This window comes from Sinocyclocheilus rhinocerous, unplaced genomic scaffold, assembly GCF_001515625.1.
Source record: "Sinocyclocheilus rhinocerous isolate Xijiao unplaced genomic scaffold, SAMN03320098_v1.1 scaffold556, whole genome shotgun sequence".
In the NCBI taxonomy this organism is placed as follows: Eukaryota; Metazoa; Chordata; class Actinopteri; order Cypriniformes; family Cyprinidae; genus Sinocyclocheilus; species Sinocyclocheilus rhinocerous.
Window position 1 is genome coordinate 277,008 of NW_015631074.1, and position 19,523 is coordinate 296,530.

The 19,523-nt window shown below is 34.9% G+C and overlaps 1 protein-coding gene across 1 annotated transcript; it reads right to left on the bottom strand.

Annotated features, from left to right (window-relative positions):
* Positions 1–430: 430 nt before the first annotated feature.
* LOC107741541 (WD repeat-containing protein 47-like) lies at positions 431–16,453 on the bottom strand. Its single transcript, XM_016554295.1, has 14 exons — positions 16,253–16,453; positions 14,709–14,878; positions 13,669–13,752; positions 13,501–13,585; positions 11,259–12,046; positions 9,220–9,325; positions 8,965–9,134; positions 7,237–7,464; positions 6,988–7,155; positions 5,193–5,362; positions 3,956–4,126; positions 3,732–3,863; positions 1,824–2,042; positions 431–1,300 (listed from the first exon to the last, which is right to left on the bottom strand). Exons 2-14 carry the CDS (start codon positions 14,864–14,866, stop codon positions 1,158–1,160), a joined length of 2,622 nt encoding a protein of 873 aa, XP_016409781.1. The 5' UTR covers positions 14,867–14,878; positions 16,253–16,453; the 3' UTR covers positions 431–1,157.
* Positions 16,454–19,523: the final 3,070 nt, after the last annotated feature.

The window sequence follows — 19,523 nt, forward strand, 5'->3', positions numbered from 1 at the left end:
TATATATATATATATATATATATACATACACACACACATATATATATATATAGTTCTCTCTCTCTATATATATATAAATGATTAAAATGTTGTTTATTATTTTGTTTAATTCGTGCATTGACTAAAGATATATGATTGTTATATGATTTTGTAGTTTTCCTTATTATATTAAGATTATATTTCAGAAATTATGATTATATATACATTTTAATTTATGAAATATAAACACATAATAATAATTATCAATGATTAAAACATTACATTGATATAATTTTGATAAAATAAATGGCACATTTGTGTACACAACATCACAGAGATAATCACAGATTAATTTCAAAATGAAAATGTTTTAAAAAAATGAATGCAGAAGAATCTATGAACCGTTCATCACGCTAAATCCCATAGTTTCCAAAACTGTTTATTTGCATGTTCAAATAAATTACTAATACATACTTTGTACATCAAGTGATTAGAGAGTCCTCTAACTGTCCTCTGCATCAATACAAAAAGGTGCTCAATTTATGTGCAAAAGTGATGCATATTATGCATATAAATATATGCATTAGGAAAAATGACAATCCAAAATAAAAGCATTCCTAAAAATGCATGAAACCATTTTAACACCGAGGAGGACGACTTTCACCAAACTTTTATCCTCAGCATTTACGCAGCATCGCGTCATTTACATTGATTTAAATAAAGACATGACTATTCATGCGGCATAAACAGTGGCTCAGTGAGTGAAGTCTATAGTGCAGTGTGCTATACAATGATCTTATAAGTTAGCGTTTAAGCCTATACAAAAGCTCATATTTACAAGACAATCAGTTCCAGAAGTGTAACTACAGAGAACATCACCTCAAGGCACAATTCAGCTCACATTTTCAGGACTGTTTCGTTCACTTGAAATAGCAAAATATAGAAGCAATGCTACGCGTGGCTTTTTCCATGTTTTAGTTGTTTCTGAATTGCAATATATTTGACAATAAAGCCGTTTCTTCCAGTAGACATGCGATTCCAGATGTAGACATGACTAGGACTGAGAATCAACAGCCGGTTTTTTTTTCCCCTCATGTGAGTGTACTGAAGTTACAAAGAAATACAAACAAACACACACTGACACACTCGTTCACTCCGGTGTTTGGCTTCTGCTGTGGTTAAGGCTGATATGCCCACAGTGTGACCGTCTTATCGGCTGAGGAGGACAGGAAGGACAGGTCTCTGGTGTGCCACCGGCACTGGATCACTTTCTCGGCGTGTTCAGCGACCACACTGACCGGCAGCGTTTTGGTGAGATCCCCTGCAGAAAAACAGGGCAATTTAACGTGCATAAAGTGACAGTGGGAATTATAATAATATTCATTATTATTATCATTATAACTGTACTTTTCCCACTGTACAACCAATACAAACAACATTCCCACTGTACTTTTCAAAACCAATAAAAACTAAAATTTATCATTGTTAATAATATTAATAATAATAATAATAATAATAATAATAAACCAATTTATTGAAAAAAAACGTATGAAATGACATTCACAAGCCATAATCTTCAATGTGGCAAAAGAACAGTGGTATTTAATTATATTATTATTATTAACCGATCCATTGAAAAAATAACTCATATGAAATGGCATTCACAAGCCCTATTACTTTGTAATGTGACATTTACTGTCATTTTGAGTGAAAATCTAATTGTACAAGAACTGATTAGATCATGAAAGATGGACTTTCTATGACAGGTGGTTGAGAGAGGGCTGAAAGAGAAGAAATAATGATGACATCGTTATTCCTGTGACATAATTTGTGGCGCGACCTACCTTGAAGGTCAGTGATCATGACTTTGTTGTCGTAGGAGCCGGTGAGCAGATAGTGAGCTCCAGGAGAGAAGCGCACTGAACGCACGTCGCTGGTGTGCGGCCGATACGCCTGGACGCTTCGACCTCCTCTGATGTCATAAAGCATGCAGCGACAGTCCTCCAATCCGGTGGCCATGAGCCGCCCACTGGGATCCACCGCCACCGAGGCCACAGCACTTCCTGTCACATGACACAAGAATATAAATGATCCAAACCTCTGTGCAAAGTGTTGTTATAAAGTTAGTGTTGTTGTTATACGTGTTTATTTATTTACTTTTTTGCTGTTGCTTGTTGTCACTGAATTGTTTAATAATTATAATAGTTATTAATTATCCTAGAAATATTTTTACATTATTATTTTAGTTGTATTATTATTATGTTATTGTGTTGATTCTTTTTGCATTGGTTGTTGTCAATTAATTTATTTGTATTTAATAGTACTAATACTAATAACAAAATATTTTATTATTATTACTATTGTTGTTATTATTTAATAATTTTATATATATTATTATACTTTTAATATTATATTTAATAATACTAATGCTAATAATTGATATTATTATTATTAACATATCATCTTTTTATTTTTAATTATTATTATTTATTTTTTTGCATTGGTTGTCACTGAATTGGTTTTAAATATTAATATTCTGTAATACTAAAATTAATACTATTGTACTGATTATTATTGTTTTTGTTATTTGTTTTTTACATTGGTCATTGTCATTTGACTTCACTAATGGCGCCGACGCTGATGGCTGCCTCCGTGGCGTGCTCCGCAGTTGTTTTTATGTTTTTGTTAGTTTGTCCTGTCTTTAGTTATATCCCTGCAATCAGTTTCACCAGAGACGAATTGCTGGACATTCGGAAGTACACACCACCTGATATTTCACCGGTTTTCGATTATTCTGATGTTTTGCTGGACATTGTAGTCAGGGGAGCTGTGGCGCTGATCAAGCGCTTCAGGACGCGCAGACAGGGGAAGCGAGCCGGCGCGCTCGTGAAGCTAAGGCAGCGCGGATTCAGAACGCCGTTGCCTAGCATCCATCTGGCGAACCTCCACTCTCTACCCAACAAAACGGACGAGCTCCTTCTGCTCTCCCGGACAAATAAGGATTTTTCAAACTCTGCTGCTCTGTGTTTCACGGAAACCTGGCTGAAAGACGCCATTCCGGACAGCGCGTTGAGTCTCCCGGGCTTTCAGCTGTTCAGAGCGGATCGCGAAGCAGAATCAACGGGGAAATCACGTGGCGGCGGGACATGCTTTTACATCAATGAGACGTGGTGTACAGATGTAACTGTGTTAAAGAAGATGTGCTGTTCAGATCTAGAAGTGCTCTTCATTAACTGTAAGCCATTCTATTCGCCGCGGGAGTTTTGCTCATTCATTCTCGTCGGGGCTTTGTAGAAAACGAAGCGTTTGAGAGAGGCGGGGCATAGAGGACCTACAATAATGTACAGTATTTGAAAAATAATGTGCTTTTTGAACATTAAAGCATGTCAACATATTCTGTTACACCAAATACACCAAATAATGATCTTTAAAAAAGCATCATATGACCCCTTTAATTGGTTTTGAATTTTAATATTGTGTTTAATAAAACTAAATACTTATTTGTTATTTATTTTTTATCAGATAATAATTCTTATTATTAAACAATTTTAAATTTCAATGAATTGGTCATAGTAATTTACAAAATTGTCTGAATAATTCATTCACAAATCACTCTAAATTTGGTTTGAACAATTTCTAGAAATCTTTATCCCATTAATCACAAACAGCTGGGAAGGTCATGAAAAAAAAATATTGTGTAAATTGGTCAAATGTGGGAATCCTGATGTCTTAAATAAAGAAGAAAAACACACCTGTTCCATGCAGGGCCGTCCCAACCACCTTCACACAGCTGGGCACACGCAGGTCCCAAAACCTCACCGTCTTATCCTGAGAGCCGGAGGCGATCATCCACCCGCCCCACGTGTACAGAGACAGGATGTGTCCTGCGACAGCATGGCAGATCATACAACACAACATGACATCCTGTTCATACGTGAAGAGGATGGTTTGTGTGTGTGTGTGTGTGTGGTATCACCTGTGTGTCCGCTGAGCGCGTGCAGCCCCTGTCCTCTCTGGCAGTCAGTGGTGTAGATGTTACAGTCTCCAGCCCCAGCGCTGATCAGGATCGCCCCTCCGCTTTCGGGACCCTCCATAAACGCCAGGTCTCTGATGGTGCCGTCATGCATGCTGAACTCTAGATCTGGACCTGCAGTCCAAACACACGCACGCACGCACACACGCACACACACAGTACCCTGTTAACCACTGCTTCTTTAACAACCGTATTATCATTTATACAGTATATTTCATTAACTGCAATAGTTATCTATGTAAGATATAAAGTCACACTTTAAATAAAATGTATAAATTATATTAATTGAATATATAATGTATTTATTTTAATACATTAATTATATTAATTCAATGTATTTAAATGATATTTAATATAATTTATATATTTTTATTTTTGTATATTACTTACGTTGGTTGTCACTAAATTCTTTCTTCTCACATAAAATACCATTCAAATGTTTGGGGTCATATTGTTTTTTATTTATTTATGAAATAAATACTTTTATTTAGCAAAGACACAAAATTCATTAAAAGTGACAGTAAAGACATGTATATGTTACAAAAGTTTTATATTTCAATTGAACGTTTTTCAACCTTCCATTGATCCTGAAAACCAATGTATAATTTAGTAAAATCAAAATGTCTAATATTTATTATTGGATAATAATAAGCAATGTTTCTTGAGCAGCAAATCAGCATATTAGAATGATTTCTGAAGGATCATGTGACACTGACGAAAATTCAGCTTTCCATCACTGGAATAAATTACATTTTAATTTTTATTCACATAGAAAACTGTTATTTTAAATTGTAATAATATTTTATAAAATTACTGTTATACTGTATTTTTGATCAGATAAATGCAGCCTTGATGAGCTTGAGATACCTATAAAAATCATATCTCAACTCAAATCTTGGTATTGTATACCAACATGGTATTGTATAGTTATATACAGTTATTGCTATGGAAAAATAGATAATGAAATAATATTTTATATTTCATGTCCATTTATTGTCCATTATTTGGCAGTTAGCATTCATATAAATAATAATGTACAGTTATTATCAGAAAATAAAGCCCTTACTTATCTTCATAGGTTACAATTACTTTCAATGCACTTTATGATTCTGTTAGAAAATATTCTATATTTACACTACACAAAACGTATTTGACAGACATTATTTGAAAGGCACATTACCTGTGGCGTTGCAGGTGTCCGCATTGAACGGAAGAACTTTGACATACTTGTCATTGGAGCCCGTGGCGAGAAGCTGCCCACAGGGACTCCAGGCCACACAGTAAATAGAGCCTTTATGGTGTTTAATACGCTTAAAGCAGATCTCAGGCTGTTTTACTGGACCCTGAGCGCTAGACAGGAAAAACAGAGGACGTTAGAAGATATTTTGAAGAATGCTCTTGTATGAAAGCCCGTTTCCACCATTGAATAAGAAAATAAATAAATAAGGTAATTGCAACTTTTTATCTTGCAATTCTGACTTTTTTCTCAGAATTGTTGGATATAAACTCGCAATTGACCTATCATTAAGCCCCGCCCCCCTTAGTTACTGTTGCTCACTCGGACAAACAAACTCGGAGTTGCTCACTGTCTTACAATGACAGCGGTCAGTGAAAACCTTCTTCTGAGGTGTTTCTGATAAATTTGGGACACAGATGGACCTTCAAGTCAGACTTAAATATGCCATGGAGGGATACATAAAAGATATTAAAATAATATGTAAAAATACAGATCACAATGCAAACGGGAGAATTATGTTACGGTCGTCACGATCGCAATGACAACATCCCGGATCAACACCATTCATATACTGCAGAGTAAGATTAAATTAATTTATATTTAACCAGATTAATATGGAGAGGCACTCTAATGTAGACCTTCGTTTATGTGTTTTTGACTTTCACTGTATGGTACATGACATGAGAACAGTTCGCTATTTAGGTTTGTACGTTAGCATGGACTAACTAACTTTAACGCTAACGTTAGCTAGTTTTAGCCAGAGATACCCTTGCTGAAGCACAAGATGACTTTAACGTTCTGCTTGAGCAGATGAAAAGTGTAACTTAATGAGAGTATGACAACCAGAAAATGAACGTTTTCGTCTTCATTGTGATTGGGGTTGAATGCTTGGGGACATTTTGTAATAATAAAATAAATAAATTATATTGCCCATCCTCTCAGGATACCTGGAATAAGTGTTACAAGTACCACAGGCACATCGTTTTTCCATTTTTGTAGCACAAACACCAGCAAACCGATGCGAGCTTCGGATCTTCCAATGTTTCTCTATGGCGCTGAGCCTGAAACCTAAAGAAGTCCGAGTTCCACTCCCCGTGCAACTGATACTCGACTGCCATTGGCTCATCTGCGTTCGAGGGGAGGGGCTTACCGATAGGTCAATTGCGAGTAATAAAGTCAGAATTGCGAGTAATAAAGTCAGAATTGCGAGATATAAACGGGCAATTCTGACTCTTTTCTTGCAATTGTGAGTTTATACTTCGCAATTCAGACTTTTTTTCTCGTTATAAAGTCCATTTCTGAGGGTGGAAAAAAGACTGATACTTTATAAATTGTGAATTGCGAGGAAAAAAGTCAGAACTGTGAGATTATTGCCTTTTTTATTTTTTATTAGTGCTGTCAAACGATTAATCACGATTAATCGCATCCGAAATAAAAGTTTTTGTTTACATAACATACGTGTGTGTACTGTGTATATTTATTATGTTTTTATTCAGTGGCAGAAATGGGTTTCCATAGTTTTGGGTCCCATTGACTGCCACAGTATTTTCTGTCCATACTATGGAAGTCCAATAGAACCCGAAAAGGTTTGGTTACCAACATTCTTAAAAATATATTTTTTCATGTTCCACAGAAGAAAGAAACTCATACAGGTTTGGAACAACATGAGGGGGAGTAAATGATGACAGAAATGTCATTTTTGGGTGAACTAACCCTTTAAATACTGAGATGAACACACCTGGTTTTGAGGGATTGTGGGTAAGTGCAGACACGCAGTGTTTTGGAGTTGGAACCGATTGCGTAGAGGGTCCCGGACGGGTGGAAGGCGACCGCGCGCACAGCCTGTGTGTCCTCCAGCGTCTGCACTGCAACAAATGGGGATTTGGGTTTCTCGTCCTGAAACACACTGTCATGATACATCTGCATTAGAAGCAGCTCACAAAATCAGAGTTATTTCATTTTTTTAGGGTTGAAGGTTGTGAGAAACCTCTGGTTGACCAGCACTGGGGACTCGTCCAGAGATGGGACGCCTCGGCCTCCTCCCTTCTGAGGGGTGCTGCTGATCACTGCGGTCTTGTTCTGGCCTGAGCCGGTCTCTGGGGTCTGTTTACTGGCTCCGCTCGCTGCCGTACCGTTACACTGCTGGGCCAAAGCCTGGACGTCTTCACCCAGGTCCTCCATTCCCACGTTCAGCTCCTCCAGTTTCTGAATGGACCTACACGAATGATCAAGAAAACTATGGCTGATGGTGATATCTAGAGATCAAGGTACTTAATGCAAAGCAGTTTTTAAAATTTACTTACATCATATTGACTCTAAAATTCACAATTTAAAAAAAAATAATTCAAAATAATAGTTATTAATAAACGGAGCAATTCCAAAATGGTCCTCGCACCATCAGTGCTCGGGCCCTAATAATTATCACCCAGGTCCTCCATTCCCACGTTCAGCTCCTCCAGTTTCTGAATGGACCTACACGAATGATCAAGAAAACTATGGCTGATGGTGATATCTAGAGATCAAGGTACTTAATGCAAAGCAGTTTTTAAAATTGACTTACATCATATTGACTCTAAAATTCACAATTTTAAAAAAAATAATTCAAAATAATAGTTATTAATAAATGGAGCAATTCCAAAATGGTCCTCGCACCATCAGTGCTCGGGCCCTAATAATTATAATAATAATTACATTCCTAATAATTGCATTTACAAATATACATACAAAAATAAAAATACATATTGTATTATAAATTATTTAAAAATACAAAATAAATATATACAAATATGTAAAATATACTATTAAATTGTATTTAATTAATAATTATTAAAATTAATAAATGGCATAATACACATACTACAGTTTAATGATGGCAAAAAGAAGTTTACAAAATTGCTGAAAAGCAATGTACAACTAAATTGTACTATATGATATTGTAAATAAACTGCTGATAATCTCAAAAACCAAATATTATGAGATGAATATGTCTATCACTAGCAAAAATCAAGTATTAATATATAATATAATAAAAAAATGAATAATGGCAAAATATATATAATATACTTTTACAATATACAGCAAATAAGTTATGTACATAAAAACATGTAAATTACTGATTTCATTTCACATTTCACAATGGCATTATATTTTCATATTAAAATGTTTATCACTAGTAAAAATAATGATATTACACTGATAATTTTATATGACATACAGTTTGTACAGTTATATGTATATAAAATTATATTTTAATGACATTAAAATAGCATAATTTACATAATTCATCATTTCTATAAATGATATCACATAAATTAGATTTTTATGATTTAATGAGAGCCAATAAGAAGTTTAAAATATTGCTGGAAATCAATGAACAAAAAAAGATGTAAATATAATATAATAATTTGCAGATAGTCTCAAAACTGCCAAATATTTCCAGATTAATCTCTATCCCTATATATAAAATAATACTTAGAATAAGTATTAATAAGTCTAGAACAGAATAGAATAGAGCACATGCTATTTCTCTTATCCCTGTCTGAAATTAATGGCACATCAATAACAAGTGAAACAAATGAGTTAGTTAATGGTAAGCAAGTTCCAGCCCAAGAGGCATTTACAGCACTTCCAATCTCATCATCTTGACATCAGAAACCACATAATCAATAAACAACACTGCACTTCCTCTGGGGCACTTCAGAGGTCTGGATCTGACCTGTTGAGGAACTTCTGTGTGAGATTGTGCTGCGCTGCGTCTGTGGGCTGATCTGGGGGATGAACTCCACCCTCCAGCAGCATCTGATGGTACAGCTGCCTCTGCTGCTGCTTCTGCTCGAGATGCTGCTGCACCCGCAGCCGCTGCCGCTGGAACTCCTGAAGCTGCTCCTGCACACACACAACAAAAGTCAGCAGCAATGACAAGACTGTCATCATTTGCACATGTAACCTAAATGTAGCTGGTTTTAATTACCTCCGATTTTTCAGCTGAACCCATGGCTCCACCATCTCTGCCTGGAGTCAGTGGAGGACGCAGTGAGTTCGCTCCTCCTGAGCCGTTTATCCTCTCGTCCGGTGCTCTGGAGGAACACCAGTCAACACAAATGAGCGGGATAACATCTTAATATCTGTGGATGCACGGATAGTAAAATTCAAGTTTATGCGACAAGCTGATAGTTGGCTGATAAATGGCTAGAATTAAATTTTTTTTAAATACATTGAAAATAAAACACTAAAAACTATGAAAATGAAAACAGATAGTTATTATGAGATTGATTTAGGATTAAATGATGAACCTTAAATGAGCGTTAGATGACGGCAAAAGTCATCTAAATGTAAAAATAGAGGAAATAAGCAAGAACAATATACAATATACATTACCATTTAAAAGCCTGGTTCCGGTAAGATTTTTTAATATTTTTGTAAGAAGTCTTTTATGCTTACCAAGACTGATTTATTTGATTAGAAATACAGTTAAAACAGTAATATTGTGAAATACTAATACAATTTAAAATAACTGCTTTCTATGTTAATACATTTTAAAATGTAATTTATTCGTGTTATGAAAAGCTACCTTTTCAGTACCATTACAGTGTCACATGATCCTTCAGAAATGTTTTAATACACTGATTTGAAGCTTAAGAAACATTTGTTATTGTTATTATCAATGTTGAAAACAGTTGTGCTGCTTTATATTTTTCTGGAAACCCAAGACATTTACTTCAGAATTCTTTAATGAATAGAAAGTTCAAAATAACGTTTAACTAGAAATCTTTTTTGCAACATTATAAATGTCTTTACTGTCACTTTCTATCAAATTAATGCATCCATGCTGAATAGAGGTAATAATTTATTATTTCATTAAAAAAAATCGTACTGACTCCACACTTTTAAACAGTAGCATAGCATAATGACAAAATCAAGAATATTATCTCTACCTTTTGATAAAAACTGCACATTAATATTATGGTTTCTATTGCCACTTTTTATTTAGCATTCAACAAAAGTTCTCTAAAATATATTGACTGTCATTGAAGTTTGTTTGGACTTAACTAGTAAAGCTGCCAGGGTTTATTTTCAGTGGATCTAACAGGATTAGAAGTGTCAAGCTTGACCACCATATGTCGCATTTCACCGCTCACAGTAACACCTTCTAACACAGAAACCAGCTCTGAGAAGCTAGATTTTACTATGGTATTTTATACTTTACAATGAATCGTGCAGTTTTGTTTATGACTGATGTTTACCCTTGGTTTTATTGATGATTAATATAGTTAAACCATGGTAACCACAAATTAACCATGGTTTGGCTACACGAACCATAGTTTAACCATGGTATTTGTAGTAAAACTGTGGTTATACAAATGGTAATCAATGCGCCCCCAAAAAAATACACTTTTAATATAATAAAACCATGGTTAATTTTCACAAGGGATGGAACGCAAACTCATGGAACACAAAAGAAGATATTTTAAAGAACATTTTTCAACTGTTTTGATCTATACAATGGAAGTCAATGGAGTCCAAAACAACAGCATTGAACCCCACTGACTTCTACAGTATTGACAAAAACACTGAGAAAGATTTTCGAAATATCTTCTTTCGTCATACCAGTCATACCAGTTTGAATCGACATCAAAATGATTAAAGGGGTCATATGATGCGATTTCAATTTTTCCTTTCTCTTTGAAGTGTTACAAGCTCTTGGTGCATAATGAAGATCTGTAAAGTTGCAAAGACTAAAGTCTCACATCCAAAGAGATATTCTTTATAAAAGTTAAGAGTCAACCACGCCTACCTAAAACGGCTCGTTCTAACACACCCCACATGTCTACGTCACGATGTGAGAAGATTTGTAATGTACAGTATGTGGAAAATAATGTGTTTTTTTTACTTTAAACCGCATAAACACATTTCATTACACCAAATACACAAAATAATGTTCTTTTTAGCAGCATCATATGACCCCTTTAAATGTTAACCAAACAGTCATTTTTGGGTGAACTATCCCACCTGTCAGGCGAATCACTGAGGATGTTGCTCTCCATTGCGTTTTTGCTTCCATTTCCTCCTGAAGGATACCCAAAGTTGGCGAACGACTGCGACATGGCCGTTGCTTTCCCGTCACCCTCCGTGCTTTTCTTTTCCCTTCCCACCAAGCCGTGGGACAGACCGTCCAGGGCGGGATTGAGAGAGCGGGACATGTAAGTATCCGCCGAGTGGGGCCGCCGCAGAGGCGATGCTGGGCAGGGCGAGAGTTTGGTGAGCAGAGGTGTGAGAAGATCTGCGTGACCCGTCCGGACCGGTTTGACGAGCCGGTCCACTTGGATGCTGAGGGTCTTCTGCTCAAATGCGCAAGCGAAGACCGACGGCAAGAGGTTTTGCAGCCAAGACAACAAACTCAAGTCCAGTTCCTCGCAACCGTTCCCGCACAGGACGTCGACGGCGAGGAGAACCTCCTCCTCATTGATTTCCTCTCCAGTGGCTTTGCTCTGGCAGAACTCAACGCAGCATTCGTACAGGATTCCCTTGATGAGGAGCTGGAACAGACGGTCGCCGCTGGCTTTGAATCCGGCTTCGCTCAGTTTGCGGTTGGCAGGGATGAATTCGGCCACCATGGAGCAGGCCTCCTCGAAGCAGTGCACGCGGGCCGTGCTGGGGTTCCAGTCCTTGAATTCGGCGTGGTGGGTGAGGCGCGGGAGCGTGAGGAGCAGGCAGAGTTTGCTGTAGTCTTCTTTGGTTGGGCAGAACTCTTCCAGGGAATGAAGGGACTTCACCGCGTCTTGCATGGTCAGCTCCAGCTGCAGGTGGGAAAGAGAGCGGTCATTATGAATGAAACCTTTCTGACACATTTTGAGTCAAGATTCATGAGGTTTTAATGTGAGATTGCCCAAAATATCTATCTATATATCTATCTATCTGTCTGTCTGTCTATATATCTATCAGTATTAAATGATACATTTTCATAGATTTTATCTCATAGATTCATTTTCAAGATTTATTCTGAGAACTAAAGGCCATTTTATGGTACAAATAATATTATACAATTAAACTTCCATTTTGCATAAGACAAGAATTATTTATGTACTTTATTTATGTATCAGTTACTTATTTATCATGGTACACATAACAAAAATAATCATAACTTACAATTACACTTCTTCCATTTTGCATAAACAACAAGCAATATTTATTTGCTTGTTTGTATACAATTTTTATTTATTAAAACTATTTATTTACAAGTATTAAAGGCTATTTTTAAAATAATATTAATAATAAACAAACTTCTTCCATTTTGCACAAAAGATAAACAATGTATGTATGCATGTATTTATTTATTTATTTATTATTATTAAAGAATATGCTACAAGTAATAATAATAATACTAATAATAATACAAACTTTTGTTGATCATTTTGCATAAAAATTTATTTACAAGTATTAAAGGCTATTTTTTAAATAATATTAATAATAAACAAACTTCTTCCATTTTGCACAAAAGATAAACAATGTATGTATGTATGCATGTATTTATTTATTTATTTATTATTATTAAAGAATATGCTACAAGTAATAATAATAATACTAATAATAATACAAACTTTTGTTGATCATTTTGCATAAAAGACTAGCATAATTTATAAATTATGTATTTATTTATAAACTATCTATCTATCAGTATAAAATTTTCGTATTAAAGGCTATTTTAAAATAATAATAATAATAATAAAACTTCTTCCATTTTGCACAAAAGATAAACATTATTTATTCATTTATTAATGTTAAAGAATATGGTACAAGTAATAATAATAATAATAATAATCTATCTATCTATCTATTAGTATAAAATTTCCGTTTATGCAAATTATTACTATTATCATCATCACAACTAATAAACAAACAAACAAAAAATATTCATCTTTTATGCAAAAAGGAATGTTTAATTGCAAATAATAATAATCATAATAATATACAATTAAACTTTCCATTTAGCATGAAAGACAATATTTATTTATTTATTTAAAATTAATTTAAATATCAGTTTCTATGATGATGATAATGACAGTAATAATATTTTCAATTAATTAAATAAAATAAATTAAATAATTAAAGGCTATTTTCTAGGTAACAACATTACTACTAATATTAATACCATATACAATTAAACTTATTCCATTTGACATAAAAGACAAGTAAAGTGGGTCTTTTTTTAGAATAACATGATGCCATTTTGCACACTCATAAAAACACTCACATTCTCAGGGTCATCTGCCGCAGATATGGCGTTGTTTACACACAGAGCTTCCAGAAACTTCTGTTTTAGGATGATATATCGAAATCTAAAAGATTAAAAATGCCCAAAAGACTGTGAAACAAGCAACACAAGCCTGAATGCTGGCAACAGATTCATAACTGTGCTTACTTCTTTCTGTCAAATTTATCTAGGCACTCCAACGGCTGGATGAACTGCAAAACTTCCTCCCATTGCCCGTCTAATATAAGTTGCCTTAGAAAAAAAAAAAAGGACAAAAATGAGTTCATCTTCTAAATAATATTGAACAAGATTCTTTCATACGTTAAAATGATGTTACAGAATGAAATGCAAGTGTACTCAATACTTCAGCACCTGAAATAGATGCGTTTTTTCCATTTCCACACTTCATTAAGCAGCACTACCATTTATTAAAGGGGTAATAGGATGCCCATTTTCCACAAGTTGATATGATTCTTTAGGGTCTTAATGAAAAATCTGTAACATAGTTTGGTTAAAATTTCTCAATGGTAGTGTAAAAAACACCTTTTTTACCCTGTCAAAAACAGCTCTTTTCAGAGCACGCAGTTTTGTAGCATTTTCCTTTAAATGTTAATGAGCTCTGCTGACCCCGCCCCTCTCTTCCTGCTCTCTGAGGGACTGTTTACTTTAGCCGCATTCATCGTGAAACTTGCTAATTAGCACATTATTAGGAAAGGCGATTTGCAAAGATTCATTTACAAAACCTTACACTCACTTCTTCTGTTGGTGAAACTGGATCACAAATGATTCGCGCGAACATAGACGCATTTATGTAGATCGGTCACACAGACAGGCATCTGAGATCGGCTCGATTTGAGAAAGGGGTAAAGATTTGAGCAGATAAAAAAAACAAAACTGGGTGGATTTTTATCATTTTAGGGTGGTTGTGTACACACACTGCCAACACACGTTTTAGTTCAAACAACTTGTAAAAGTGCATGTAGCATCATATGACCCCTTTAAGGATGACAGTTTTTCAAAATATACTACAGTAAATGGCTACTACAATGGCCACTGCAAGTAATCAATTAAATGCTGCTTTGCTTAACATCAATTTCTTTCAAAAACCTATTCCTAATAATGAATGATTCCAATCTTTTGAACAGTAGAGTATTAGAATAGTGTATTCATTAGTTGTTTAGGTTTCAAAGACACAGCTTACTACTGACCTCAGGAAGAGCATATCATCTGAATAAAGCCCATTAATGACGCCGCTCTCTTTTTCCAGGGCCAGCATACTGATGTGGAGCTTTCTGGAGTTCAGAAAGTCCAGGATCAGCTTGATTATCTCTGCTTCTTTGATGTTTATAATCTCCTCTGCAGTCATGGTGTCAGATTCCTGAAGGGACAGAGGGACAAGGTTATCTGTACGCGATGACAGCAAGAGCTCTGTGTGTGTGTGTGTGTGTGTGTGTGGTTTTGCCTACACTGTGAAAACCAAATATTCCCACAAGGATAGTGCTCTATGTTGAGGGACCAGACTAACTTAAATGTCTAAATTAAAATCTAAAACCAGTAAATAAATATAATTCTGTGGGAGCAAGGCTTAAGGGAAAGAAAATAACATTAACTAAGAATATACAGTAAAAAACAAAAATCATATATATATATATATATATATATATACATATATATATACAATTTCATTAATATTGAATTATATATAATATATATATATATATATATAGAGAGAGAGAGAGATGCATATTAAATTACATAAAATGCATTAAAACTTTATGAATAAACAGATAAATAAAGTGATAAAATATAATGTCTAAATAAATACATAAAACAAACAAACAAATACATAAATATTCTGTGGGATTTAAGAAAAATATCATTTCAGTATATCAAAAAATAAATAATAAATTCATAAATGTAATGAATACGTTTAAATAAATGAATCAATTAATAGGTGAGGGTTAGGATTAAGGGATAGAAAATATAATTAGCTCAAAATATTACACTGAAGAACTGTAAATTTAATAAATACATTTATTTAAACATTATACATAATTAATTTGAAGTTTAAACTTCAGGGATAGATTAACTCAGTATATTAAGCAAAAGAAGTAATATATAAATAAATGCAATAAATACATTTAGTGCTCTGTTAGGAGTTATGGACAGCTTGTAGTAATTATCCTTAACTCCATTCTAAAAATTAATTATAATAATTAGGTAAGCAGTTAGTAAATTAGGTTAGTAAATCATTACTTGTTTAGCTAACAATAATAATAATACTAATACAAAACTTTAGCATCAAATATTGTGAAGCACCATCAATTCATGTCACTGATCTCAAGCCCATTTCAAATGTCTAGCATCATTTGAATAAATCACGTGACTCAGAGTAAATGGAAACCTTTTAAAGACTTGATTTATTATGCATACAAACAGTTGCAGGTAAGTACTGCGACAACTTGACCCATGCAGTCCTGTCAGCAAAGAGAAGCATGCATTTCAGTGTGTTTGCACTAGTGCAATGGAGACAGCAGCATTGGCAATTTTCTGGCTGCTGATCTGACCAATTTATTTTCTGACCCATTTCACTGCGTGCGACCTCAAATCTGTCATTTTCGCTGACATGCACATGTATAAACAAGCATGCATGTCCTGTCTGGCCCCAAATGCAACGCAGTGGAGCTTTAACTCTCTGCATGCTTGGAAGACAACGTTAAAAAAAATCCGTGCAGCATTTCCAAAACCTTACCTAAAATCAAGCTTTGGCCAGAGCCGAGTTGTTTATTCAGTCTTCTCCTGCGCGGATTAGCGCGAGCTCAGCGTTCAGCCGCCCGAGCGTGAGGTGCGTTTATCCCGACAATGGCTCGGATGTCCACACCCACCTTCCGCCTGTCTCCCTCTCTCCATCAGCGGCAACAGCAGCGCCGGTTACCGGCGGAGAGACGCGCTGCTCCGGACACACCCACTCAGCGCACCGCTGCATTGCTGGTCATCATTAGACTAAGGTTCTCTTAGAAAATATGAGTTTGGGGAATCTAAATTATGATATTGTGTGGGTTCAAATAATTTTGGTAGGAATAAAATGAACAAAACACAAAAATGGACAAAGATTTATTTTTCCTCATTTGAAAATATTTAACATTCCTTAAAATTATGACACGTAGGAAACAATATTATTTAATCGTAGTGTGAATTTTATTTTATTTTGCTAGAAAGCAGAAAATCCTGCTGTTGTGCTGTATGACCACTTGATGGCACAATACAATCACAAGACTGATCCAAAAGCATGTTTTTGATTTCACCAGGAACTCATCGATGAGAACATTGCTGACCTAATCGGCGAATGGTTGAGCTGAAAGAGAAGCTCATTTGAGATGACTTTAAATAGCACACGTACGTCTTCAAGATGTTTGTTAAAGAGCGTTTCATCTGGAAAACATCTGCCGTGTATGAACATCTGAATAAAGTCTTTATAAAATCAGTTTTAAATCATAAACATCTTAACAACATTTTCTAAATGTCTATGTAACATCTGACAGGAAACGTCTTGAAGGCGTAGGCTATATTGCAGATGAGCAAACACTCTAAAAAATAGGTCTTCCAAATATAAACGTACATCGAATAGATGTCTCTGTAAACTACTATAAAACTGTGAGAATTACATATGTTAGCTATATAAACTATTTTCTAACATAAAATTAACCTAGGAACAAATGTCCCTGTTGAAAAAACCAGCATATGCTGGTTTTTTCAACAGGGGTAGCTAAACAAAATCCATCAGAGGACTTGATTTTTTGGGCTCAGCTCAACCATTCAAAACTGCTATGAAGATTATTGTAAGTAAAAACGATTAAAACCATTTCTTTACTTTTATAGGAAATATACATTTAGCAATAAAGTACAAACCAACATTCGGTCTCAGACTTGCTAGCCTCAACCGTATGATTTAAACTAAAATGCAACCTTTTTTCTCTTCTTCTTCTTTTCTTCTTCTTCTTTACATTTTATACATTCTTTTTCTTTTCTAATTTGATGTTTATTTAATGTTTAATGCTAAAAGTAGTGAAGTTACACAAATCCGGGTTATGTTTAAACATTCTCAAATTTGGATAAAGGCAAGAAAATAAATAGAAAACAAAAACAGCTCATGAAATATTTGGATTCATGAGGTTGACCATATGTTAATGGTCAAACTCATGAGGTCAACTATTTCTGAAGGCAAAGCACCTCCTTCAGTGAGCATTTTTGAATTGTTTTAATATTTTTAAGGCCTATTTTATACCTCATATGTCAAATATCTCACAAAGTATTGACTTAGTATCCAAATTACAGTTCAGCAATTGATTCTATCTTTGTGAGTCTTCATGCTGTTCAGTTTTTGTTAAATCTAGGTCACAAAGGAAGTGTGTGAACTCATATATTTTGGGGCACCCAAGTGTCCATAAGTTTCTATGAGTGAGCGTGACCCTGTTTGGCAAAGGACTTCATTGTTTTTTCACGCATTAAATGCACCTGCAACTGGGACAGGGTTGTTCTCTGCAGGACTGTGTCCCACTTTCTGCTAGTGGTGTAATGTTTATTTGAAAATTGTCCTACCTCTGCATTTTATATAGCTGCTTATGACCATCAACCTAACGATCTTTTACACCAGGGGCCAGTTGCATTAACTGTTTAGACTAGTCTTAAAAAGTTAGTCATCTAATTTTTTTTTTCTTCAAGACTGGTCATAACTTTTTTAATTCAGTTATGAAAAGGTAGATTGGTCTTATTTGTATTGGAAAAGTAAGACTGATTACCTCTTGGCAGCTGCTAGTTGGTCAAACTAGTTCTTAAGACACAGTTTTAACATGGTGGCTAAGTTTATGCAACTGGCCCCAGAACATACTAAATGGTTTGGGGACGGTAAAATTAAAAAAATGGTTTTGAAATAATTCTCTCATGCTTGCCAAGGAGTTTACTTGATCAAAATACAATAAAAACAGTAATATTGTTAAATATTAATACAATTTAAAATATCTGTTTTGTATTTTCATGTATTTTAAAATGTAAATCATTCTAGTGATGTCAAAGCTGAACTTTTAGCATCAATATGCCAGTCCTCAGTGTCACATGATTCTTCAGAAATCATTATAATTTGCTGAGTTGCTCAAGAAACATCCCTTATTATTATCAACGTCAAAATGTAAGTCTTTACACAGTCAATTTAAAGAGTTCTCCTTCATTTCCTTCCTTCCTTCAAAAAAACAACAAAATCAACCATAACCAAAATCAATCATAAATTACAGCCAATCAGAAGAGCGTGTGGGAGGGCTCTATTGCTCTCTCAGCAAGAAGAACATTATCGCACTCAAATCGAATTCAGTAAGTACATAAGTTTAAACAATTTTATCGTTGTTCAAAATACATATTCAGCTGTCTTTCATGGAATGCACTTGTTTGTTCACATAGAGTTCACAGTTTGAAAGTTCTTGTTTCCTTTAAGTTATATTCAAGATCTGAGGTAAAGTTAAGCTACTGTCGTGTTTTGACGGCTTATCAGAAAGTCGCATTTTGTGTGGAGTATTTCATTTTTTACAGGAATAAAAGGAGGCTGTGATGGATAGAAGTACAGTGCGTTCAATGGATTATACTGTTGTTCAACAACATCATTGTTCAAAAACGTTAAGTGTTTAAAGGTGGGGTAAGCGATTTTTCAAAAACGCTTTAGAAAACTGATTCGGGCAGAATAGCAAAACAAACTTGTAGCCAATCAGCAGTAAGGGGCGTGTCTACTCATGATGTGGAGGAGAGAGCGTTCAGTGCACAGGACGGACATTAGCTGAGCCGAGCGACAGAAAGAGAGAGATGGCGGATAAAAAAAACAAGAGGAAAATGTCTGCGGAACAGAAGGCTTAAGGCAAGAAGTAGGACCCGTGTAAATATCGGATCTGCGCCGCAACAACTAAAGTCTGTCTAGTGCACTAGACGCGACAAAGCGACCGTTGAAAATCATTTGAAATTTGTGTCAATACGTCATAAAT